General features: G+C 38.9%; 1 protein-coding gene and 1 long non-coding RNA gene across 3 annotated transcripts in view; one reads left to right on the top strand and one right to left on the bottom strand.

The window, feature by feature from the left end:
- Nucleotides 1-11,190, bottom strand: part of Slc41a2 (solute carrier family 41 member 2) — a 135,950-nt gene that overhangs the window by 78,696 nt on the left and 46,064 nt on the right. For both annotated transcript variants that reach the window (XM_048802829.1, XM_015482823.2), the window contains exon 4: nucleotides 9,186-9,293. In XM_048802829.1, coding sequence (XP_048658786.1) covers nucleotides 9,186-9,293 — 108 coding nt within the window. The remainder of the gene's footprint in view (nucleotides 1-9,185; nucleotides 9,294-11,190) is intronic.
- Nucleotides 3,886-9,361, top strand: LOC125616681. The gene is made up of 2 exons (XR_007347429.1): nucleotides 3,886-7,243; nucleotides 7,747-9,361. It is a non-coding gene; the product is annotated as an uncharacterized LOC125616681 (long non-coding RNA).

Below are 11,190 nucleotides of genomic sequence, written 5' to 3'. Positions count from 1 at the left end.
TTTTCTAGGAGGAATAATTAAACTTGGCCTACATCCAAAATGCATATTCTTAAACCCAAGGAAAAAACCACTAGTCTCACAAGTGAGCAATGATTATGTCCTTCAAGTACACTAGATAAACTCAGTTTTGAAATGGCATACATACACAATGAATATGTTTCTTGATTAATTCACTACAATTAGGTTCTTTGAGACTTATAGATGAAGTGTCTCTGAGTGAAAATCTTTGTTCATGACTTATTTTGACCCTTAAATTTTAGTACAGTAATCAACTTATTTATAAAAGGAAATGAAAATTTTAAGAAATTTAAAAAAAAATATTTTTTTTAGTTGTAATGGACAGAATACCTTTATTTTATTTATTTATTTTTATGTAATGCTGAGGATTGGACCCAGGGCCTTGCACGTGCTAGGTGAGTGCTCCACCGCTGAACCACAACCCCAGCCACTAGTTTAAGAGAACTTTATATGACTCTGAAAACAGTGGATTTCATGATCTCAACTTTTTGAACTTTGAATTATTATCTGGGAGGGCAATATGGCTCTGGGGAGATGATTTAGCATCCACAGTCTTAAATCCCTATTTTTGAGATAGAAAAACCACCAGCTCAAATAGAAGTAGAGCTCTGTATGTTATTGCACAACAGAATGATTACAGATAACAATAATGTACTGCATCTTTCAAAATGGTTGAAGACAGGATTTTGAATGTTTTCACTAAAAATAAATGATAAATGTTTGAGGAGATAGAAGTGTTTAACCTGATTCAAGTATTACAGTGTGCATGTATTGAAACATCACATGGTACCCCATAAATATGTATCCTTTTTATGTTTGATTTAACAGTTAAAAGTAAGTTTAAATTAAAATAGGAGTGAAACACACATATGTGTATTTATGTACTTATGTTAGTGTATATATAAGTATATATATATGAAATACATATGAATTGGTCCAAATATATAACCAGTCTGCAGAAGAAATAGAATTCACATTTTCAAGTTTCTGGTGGGCTTATTCCAAGATGGTCCAAAGAGCAACAACCTTTGAAATCTTCTTTCATTTGAATATAGTGATCTGAGTCACAATTAGACTAATTTCAGACATCACATGTCAAAAAGCAAAATACTAAATCATTAAATGACATATCTTGCTTGGTCCTTTAAAATAAAGTTTGGTTAATATTGTGAGCAGGGCCTGTGGTATTCTTTACTGTTTATGCTGCATCATTAGAAGCATGAATGTCACTGGTCTAGGTGTCATGAGGGAGAGGAGCAGCTGGCAAAAAAGGACAGGTGAAAAGAAATATTGAACTCCACCAGACCAGGGGGTATTCATCAAGAGGAAATTGCTATTTATGGTGCAGCCTTCAAATGTTCTCTTTACGTATGGTAGTAAGTAAGGTAAGTCACCTCAGTGTAGGCATAAAATAACAAAGAATCTTACATTTTCAATTAGATCTACTTGAACATTCATTAAAATTTATTCTAAGCTTATATCTTACATACAAAAGAATATTGTAGAATTCCACAAAACATTATTATAAATAACTGTTTTTCTGATTACAAGTAGTAGATGTTAATTATGAGATTGCAAAATGTCTGTATATTTATAGACATAAATAAATGAGATTTAGTTGTTAGGCTCGATGATATCTTAAAGACTTTACTTCTAGTCATTTTATATTGTTCTCATAGAGGTATGCAAATATATACATGTACACTAAAGCACACATAATTTATGCTATGTTATTAAAATTTCATAACCTGCTGTTTTGTTCCTGACATGTTATAAGTATTTTCCTGGTCTTTGACAATTGTGTCTAAGTGATATTGTGATGACCACGTAAAATCATGATGATTATGTAAAGGAGCATAACATGAATATCACAGGTTCTTTAACTATTCTTCTCTTGTTGAATAACTGTTACTTCCAAATTTGCTACTGTGAGCAATGATGTCCTAAAGATTTAGGTAGGTAATTATTCTTTATACTCCTGATTATTTCCTTAGGATAGTTTCCTTGATATTGAATTATTTTATCAAATGACTTGATACTTTTAACATATATGCCAGTTTGTTTTTCAACAATTGCTGATAGTGTTTGTGAAGTTGCTAACTGATTTTTAGCTTTGTGATTCTGATGGCAAGTGCAGGAATTCAGGTGATTGGCTCACATTTTCAGTATGTTTCGAGTAAATCAGTTCAGATTGTGTGGCCTAACGGGCCAGATTTCAGCTACACATGTGGTTAACTGCAGGACGTTTAGTAATTGTTTTTTGTTACTATTTTGATTGAGAATTTTCTCTTCCTAACAATTATGCATAATATATTAAGAAACACTGTATTCCAAAGGATGGTACCCAATCCAAGCACACCTCAAAGGAACAGATTTCTATGCCAAATATCATGCTTTTCTCCATATTCCTTGATAATGGATCATAATTTAGCACTTTGTGTTCACACACAGAAGATTGGTCCAACTATTAAATTTAAGCTTGGGTTATCCATCTCCAAGTTTTTTCTGAATGACTGAGTTAATTACAGCTCATTTTAACCCTGCTTTTATAAAGACATGTGTAGGAGGCTTCTTTCCAACACATTTTGTATCTCTTTACATTCATGGTAACATGCAGAAGAATAATCAAATCCTAGAATTTCTGCTGCTTCCCTGTGTCAATTTCTCCCAGCTCTCTTCCTCTAGAGCCAGAAGCTATATATGTACTTGCCTTGCAAGAAAGATCTACTTACAGACAAAACTGCAGCTATCAGTTTGTCTTTCCTATGTGTTTCTCCACTCTAAAGAGGGCAGAAAGAAAAGAAAAGAAATGCATTAAGTGTGAAGGAGATGGTCTCACATATGTCACCCTTAGGATTCTTCTGAGAAATAAGGATTTTTTTGGCCCCTGTATAAGAGGAAGAAACTGAGGAGTTGGGGTTTAGAAAGGCACTGCTTCAAAGACACTCCAGTATTAAGGAGCAGAACATGTCTGACTTCTCAAAATGTTTTTTGATGCAGGACTCCAAGGGCCCATAAGTTCTTGACAGTAGTTTTTGTTCTTTATGCTTATGTCCTTTTTCTTTGGAATCCTCTGAAGCAGAACAGTGGATTACGGTCACATCATGCATCTCTACATTGTCTGCTGCTCACTCACCAAATCAGCCTTTCCAAACCAGTATTCCCTTCATCTGATCTTGTCATGTCTCAGTGGGGCTTCAAAACTGATAAGTAAAGTGGATATAGCACAGTATTGAAATAGATAACATGGTGAGATTCAAATGTTTTTTTCTTGAATATTTTCTCCAGAACTAGTGTTGTTTGGAAATCCAAAAAAAAAAAAAAAACAAAACAAACATAACATGAACCACATATGTAATTTAAAATTTTTTGTCAGCTGTATTAAAAAGTAAAATAAAAAGAGTCAAATTCAAAAAATAAAAATAAAAATAAATAAATAAAATAAAGGCATTGTATCCAACTACAGCTAAATAAATAAATAAAATTTAAAAAAATTAAAAGCCAGCTTTCAAATAGTACTTGTTGAGGTTTTTAAAAAATTACATTAATTTGTTCTTCTGCCTGGAAACAGGAAGTACCGGCCACAGCAGTCCCAAATGGAGACCACCAACCCCAAGTTCAGCTGGCAGTGGGTAGGTGTAAGAGGGAAGAGGAATTCCCAGGTGGAATGACGTCCAGGCAAGAGCTGGAGAGAGTGAGAAGGGAAGAGGAGAGGACCGCCCACTAACCCACAAGACACTTCAAAGAGAGAACCTGCTAGAATAAGGGAAAGTGAGGGTTCTGAATGCAGTGAGTGGTGTCCAGCTGACAACTGACAGTTCAGCTCTGGGGTCCGGAAGGGTATAGAGAAGGGGACTGAGTGACCAGTGGGTGACAGCATGAAGCTACTGAGGGCAGACATGTAAACGTGTCAAGAAAGCCTCAAATTAAGAAAATGAACAAAGAAAAAGAAACCAAACAGGTAAAAACAGCAGCAGCCAGTGCAAGAGGAGGGGGAGTGAGAGGAGCAGCCGTGCTGAGGCCCAGGAGTGGTCGTGAAGAGGCCAGAAGGAAGTTGCTGACCTGGAGCTGTCAGCAGCCTGGGAGGAATCAGAAGCTGCCCGACAGTGATGCTCTGGCCTTCCATCAGAATGGTAGCATTCCGCCTATGAGATCAACTTCTCCAAGCAACTTCAATGCCATAAACTAGAAGAGCACACCATGTCGCCACAGCTTCACACCCAAGTGACTGCTTCCCATGGCTCCTCTGTCTGGCTTTGCCAGAGAGAATAACCGACAGCTCCTCTACTTCTGCAAATGCATCAGCTGTCTGTCGGCTCTATCTGAACAGGGGCTCTGACTCCAACAACCTCTCACAACACCCGCTACTACCACCCCATCCCAGCAACATCATCTACAACTATATCATGGCAACGAGCTCCCAGCCGGGCTCCCTGCTTCAGTCTCTGGTGCCCATACCGCAACACGACAGTCAAAATAATCTGTTAAAGAACACTGCTCAGATCACACCACGGCTCTGCTCAGAATCTTCCAATGGTTTCCCTATTAGGAAGCAGCCAAAGTCCTTCCAGGAGACCACAAGGTCCCTTATTGGCTGGTCCCTGGCTCATTCTCTAACCTCCTCTCCTAGGACCCCCGTTCACTTGGTCCCAGCACCATGGGCCTCCAAGGCGCCTTATCCAACACCGTGGTTCTCCAGCGTGAGTGTACCTCGGAATCATCTGGAGAGCTTGCTAAAGAACAGATGGGGGCTGGGGTTGTGGCTCAGCGGTAGAGCGATGGCCTAGCAAGTGCGAGGCCCTGGGTTCGATCCTCAGCACCACATAAAAATAAATAAAAAGAAAGGTATTGTGTCCAACTACAACTAAATAATAAATATTTAAAAAAAAAAAAAAAAGAACAGATGGCCGGGCCACCCCCACCCCCCCATTTCAACTCAGTGCTTTGGAAGAGGGCAAGAAGTGGCACTTCTAACACATCTGACGCTGATGGTCAGAAGACTGCTCTAGAACCTTCCGTCCAACAGCAACCACAGGCCCAGCTCTGAGCTGAGCATTGCCTGGGACCTTCCTAGCTCAGCCTTGGAGGTTCACCTTCTTATTTCTCTCTGTTTATGTCTGATATATCTCTTCAGTGACACAATTCTGAAACTACAGAAGATAACTCCAGCCTTATCTCCTCAAAGAAAGGCTCAGTTAAGTCTGCCCTGCAGTGGGGACCTTAGCAATAAGCTCCCTGTGCTGAGCGACCAGCTTTGGAATTCCCCTCTCTTAATGTGAATAGAAAAATGCACATAAACAGACATACCTAGCACGAAATAGAACACGGCAGATGAAGTTTAAAAGAAGATTAAGATTAAATTCACTTCCAGGAGATTTAATGGTAATGTGATCAAATGAACCAGCAAAACTTCATTTGCAGTCAATTCTTTCTGAACCAGATTCCCTACAGCATGGCCTATTTTAAAATGGATCAGTGTTTTAATCTATTACTTGAATCTAAACAAAGCTGGACAGTGCTCAAGAGCAACACTTTCAGAGGTCTTTTCTTTAAGGTAAGCGAACCAGAACTTCACTCTTCCTGGCAAAGTTACAAGTGGCTCAGAAGCCTGCCTCACTCTATCTGTCAGAGCAAAGTTCATTTTCCAACAAGTGAAACTGGAGCCACCTTTCAACTTCCATTCCCGTAACTTTCCTCTTCCTTGACTGTTGCCACTTCTGTTTTCAAGACCTTTTTTCTCTCCTGCCATAAGGGCTCTTGGATTGAGTTCCACCTAAGTGACCCACGAGTTCTCACAAGAAAATGAAGCAGGAAAAGCAGCAGGCAATTTCACTAACTCTCAGAACCTCAGTAAAGCTACGTGGGTTTTTTCTCTCTCTTCTTAAAGATAAAAGCTTCAGATATTCTCAGCACACAGTCCAGCTGGATGTCAAAGGATCAAGTGTTAAAATCAATATTCACTGTCACTAAATGTCATCATATAATGAACTAATGGGATACAAGAATAAATATGAAACTCAAATTTTGACAATTTATCATAATTTCATTATTAGAATTTTTTAAAAAATTATTTCTTAGCACTGAGAGCTGCTAGATGACCCTGTGGTTACCATTCTCATATCTGCAATGCTAGGTACTTTCCAACCAAGTCACTGAAGAACCAAGATTATTTTAGGCTAGCTTCATCAGTCTAGATGGTGCTATGAACAGTGTCACCAAATTATTAGACTTTCTTTCCTATCAGAGAATAACTGCTGAGATCAAAGACTGATCTTCAAGTCCCAGTATAACTACGGCCCCAAAAGACTATAGTTGATAGTGATGATACAATCGTTGAAGTAATTCCCAAACTGAAGCTTTGTGAACCATTTGAAGAGGATGCTTTTAAATATCCTCAGGTGACTTTAACTGTCCTAATTTATGTTTTTATTTTAATTATTGAAATGCACTTATGGCTTTATGTTATCATTTGAGAAAAAAAAATGTCCTTTTGTTTAAGGACATTGGATCTAAAAGTATATGGAGGTAGAGTAACATAACTGGCTTTAAAGATACCAAAAAAGGTAAGGAATCTCTAACTACATGTCCGTTTTTATTGCCAATTTCAGTATCTTCCCAAAAGTAGAATGATAGAATTTTTGTAACAGATGTCATGTAAAAATATTTGCACACTTCAAGGTATATCCACTTGGTTACTTCACAAAGTTACAGTCAAAGAACTGCTTTTTTCTGCAAACAGCCACTCGTTATTAGTTAGTAAGTCCTATTATGTTGGTATTGTTACCTGAAGAATATAATATTAAGTCTCTTTTGTTCAAGGAACTGTTTTAAATGTATATCTTCTTTTCTATCTTGTTTCAATAACTTGCAGAAGTATCTAACAAGGCAGGTTCAAATTCTCTTTTATGTCATGTAATTTTTTCAAAATTTAAATAAAGCTTTCATTCCTAGACTCTGGATCAATAATACTCTAAATTTGGGAAAGAGGGGCCCTAGCTCTGAGATTTCAGGTTTAGAGGGCTCCACCTTGGCCCTACTTTACCTATGTCCCTCCACTAAGGAGCGGCATTCACAGGCCCCTGGCTCTGCCTACCTGAGACCTAAGCCTGTGCCTCTCCCATCTCCAGGCCATCCTCTGGATGCCCAGGACCCTGTCCAAGTGGCCTGGAGCCCCTTGTCGACTTCTCCCTCCAGCTGGTGCTGCTGAACACAGATCATGCCACCAGTAAGTACAGGCCCAATTCAAGGAGTGTGGGGTGGTTGCTGCTGAAGGCACAGCTGAGGGTGGAAGTGAGGCCTGAGATGGGCACAAGGCCTTTCAAAGTGCCATGCAGACAGTCAGGGGGAAGGGGCTGGACTCAGACCAGGGCCCGGCTGTCTCCACACCACCAGCTCCAAAGCAGAAGCCAAGATGAACAAGAATTCTAAATGTGCTCTTGGACTTATAGGTCTTCTTACAGATACACTCGGGGTTGAGTTTGGTTTTGCCTTACAGGGCTGGGGGCCTACACAAACCCAGGCCTTGTACAGGCAGGTGCTAAAGATACATTTGTTAAGGGAGAGAGAAAGATTTTTTAGTAAGGTTCAAAGATTGTTGTGTAACTTTAAACTATGTAGATCTATCTTGAATCTCCATGTGAATTCTGCCCACAGACCATACTGGAACACCTATAGCATATGACATTATCACACTGATAAACAGCACTAACTGGGATGGTCTCTTCTTAGATTTTGACGTTGCTGAGTCACTTTTACAATTCAGGTTCCAGCTCACCCGTCACCTCCTGGATGGAGCCTCACGTGTAACCTGGAGCAGCCCTCAGAATCACCCTTCCACAGCACCCGTTCTCTTCATTACCTTTACTGATATCCGAAGTGATTTATGTACACTCCATCTGCCTTGTTAACTTATGACTAGATGGACTTTACCTTAGTCCAGGGGTTATTGTTGCATATTTCATGGTGCAGACTGTCCCAGATCCGGCCAGGACACTGCCTTGTATCTTTTTTGTCATTTCCCTGTTTTGGGGTTGTTGTTTTTTTTAAGTACTTCTTTATTTTCTGGCACAAGATGTTCCAGGTTCATCTTGTACTTTCTTGATGCAGCTCAAGGAGCTTCTATTGCTCTTTAGTCCTTTCAATATTCAATAATCACAGTGACTACATGCTATAGGCTAACGGGAAGTTACCAAAGTAATTCTACTCTATGAGGTTTAGCTCCACCTACACGACTAGCCAAGTGACTAGAGATCATCCCAAGTCACAAGCTAACTTAAAGATTAATTTACAACCCTAGAATTCCCCCTAAAGAAGAAAAAGTGCAAAAGGATATTCATACAGTTTTGCTTATATTAGTAGATCATTAGAAAGAGCTCACATATCCAATGCTGGATGAATCCAACTGTTGCAGAGTACTACAACATAAAAGTACAGAGTCAATGAAGACAATGACACTGACATGGAAATATGACCAGGATGTATTCTTAAGTGGAGATCACAGATTATAAAAGAGAACATACAGGATTCCAGTTTCTTTTTAAAATGCCCAATGTTATATACATTATGATATCCCTATCCACATATAAATACAGATATGAAAGTATAGGGCTGGAGTTGTGGCGCAGTGGTAGAGCGCTCGCCTAGCACGTGCAAGGCCCTGGGCTCGATCCTCAGCACCACATAAAAATAAACAAACAAAATAAAGGTATTATGTAAAACTAAAAAAAATAAATATTAAAAAAAAGATGAAAGAATAGAAGAATCTACACCAAAATATTACTAGTGGTCATGTCCAGGTGGAAAAGTAAGGTGGTTTGGGATTTTCTTTATTCTTTTCTCTCTTTTCATTTTTATTAAGCATATGTTGCTTTAACAATCATGGAAATTTTAAATATCATACAGCTGGCCAGAGCCGTAAAGATTCTGAGCATCTGACTTACCCCATCAAAGGAGACAAGTAGGTTACTTCTCGGGACAAACACAGGTCTCTAGCTCTCAGATCAGACAACCCTGAGGACACTCAACTTATGGGATCAGTTACAACCCTGAGGGCCAGAGACTCATCAGACAGACAGACAGAGGGAAAAACTTTTTTCCTGACACAAGTTCTTCTTAATAAAGGAAATAGTATAAGTGATACATACACTATGAGGTAGGAAAAAACTTACTGCGGTGGACAATCTGGATGCCAGTGTCATTTCCAAGTTCCCTTTGAGACCGAGAAGGGCAGGAACTAAAATGAAAACTTCTGTTACGTTTTTGAACACCTCCCAGTGCTGCAAAAAATAAAAATAAGAAAATAATAAATAAATAAATAAAGATTTCTGATGTTATTTAAAAACCACTTAGAACAAAGACATTTCGAAAAATCCCCGTTCCCCCCGCCCCCCAACTTTGCACCGACATTCTGAAGTGCCACATTGGTCACCAAAACAGGGAACGTATAGCTTAGCCCTACCTGCTGTGTGTTGGGGCTTTAGAAGACTCAGGGGCAGTTGTGGGGACAGCTGACAGTCACTACCTCACATTCTACACTAGCATGCAACACACAATCCCAAAACTTGTGAATTTTTCATCACTTTATGACGGCAAGAGTTAGCATAACTAAGGTTAAAAGCACAGGCTCTAAAACCAGACCTTCTGAATTTGAACCTTGGTTCCAACACTAATTACAACAACCTCACAAGAAAATTACACTACTATCATTACCAAATTTCACAAATTAAGAAATAAAGATTCAGGGGCCGGGGTTGTGGCTCAGCGGTATGGCACTCGCCTAGCACATGAGAGGCACTGAGTTCGATCCTCAGCACCACACTAAAAGAAATAAATAAAATAAAAGGTACTGTGATCAACTACAACTAAGAAAATACATTTTTTTAAAAAAAGAAATAAAATAACGTATGATTGGTGGCATATTCCTATCATTCCACCAGCTCAGAAGGCTGAGGCGGGAGGACTGCTAGTTCAAGGTCAGCCTCAGCAATTTAGCAAGGTCCTAAGCAACTTAGTGAGACCCTGTCTCAAAAATATAAAGGGCTAGGGATGAGGCTCAATGATGTGACTAAGTGCCCCGGGGTTAAATCCCCAATACCAAAAAAATAATATAAAAAAGAAATGAAGATCCAGATGACACATTCAATGATTTTCCCAAGGTCAAAAGATGGGAACTGCAATTGACTTCAGGAGTTCTGAGCAGTCCTGTGTTCTGACCCCCTATTTTAGGGTGTGAAGCTGAGAGGCTGGAGAATACAAGATCATAAACAGCACAAACCAGAATAATAAAATTTTAATAATATTATCAATGATAGTAAATAAAATTTGGGTTTTTAATTTTTTTTGTAGTTGTAGATAGACAGAATGCCTTTATTTTATTTGTTTATTTTTATGTGGTGCTGAAGATCCAACCCAGTGCCTCATGCATGCTAGGCAAGCGCTCTGCAGCTGAGCCCCAGCCCCAGCCCCTAAAGTTTGTTTTTCTGGCCATGGATCTGTCACAACCTAGCTGCATGATCCTAGATGAGTCACATTATCTTTCTAATCTTAATTTTTCATTTATGAAATGAAGATAACATCCACCCTGTCTAGCCCTTGAAGAAATATTACCACAGTTAAATAAGAGATAAGAAAGTACTTACGCTAAACTGAAAAGACCATATAAATACTTTAATAACACAAAATGATATTTTACAAATGCTATTAAGATATGATTGCCCCAGTAGGAGACTTTATGGGCTAAGAATAGTAACCTCATGCCAAAAAGTATCAGGAACACACATCTTATCATTAATTCCAAGACAGGTGAGAAAATAAAATTTAAGCCCATCAGATAAATGAAAGAAAAGTACAATTTGTCCCCAAAGTTTCCCTATAGGCTATTCCAAAAAGTTTATAACTGGGGAGCTAGGCGCAGTAGCACACACCTAAAATCCCAGCAACTCAGGAGGCTGAGGCAGGAGGATGCAAAGCCAGCCTCGATAATAAAGCAAGGCCCTGTCTCATAATAAAAAATAAAAAGGGCTTGGGAGGTGGCTCAGTGGTAAAGCACCTCTGCGTTCAAAAAATAATAATAAAAAAAGTATAACTGGGGCTTAAAGAGTTCAGAAATGTTTGTCAGATCAGTCTTCTATAAAATCCCAGTTAAAAGAGCCAACTACGGATATGGGGTGGGGC

The sequence above is a fragment of the Marmota marmota genome, unplaced genomic scaffold, assembly GCF_001458135.2.
Source record: "Marmota marmota marmota unplaced genomic scaffold, marMar, whole genome shotgun sequence".
Taxonomy (NCBI): Eukaryota; Metazoa; Chordata; class Mammalia; order Rodentia; family Sciuridae; genus Marmota; species Marmota marmota.
Note: the sequence above shows the minus strand (reverse complement) of the source record. Positions and strands in the feature narration are given on the sequence as shown.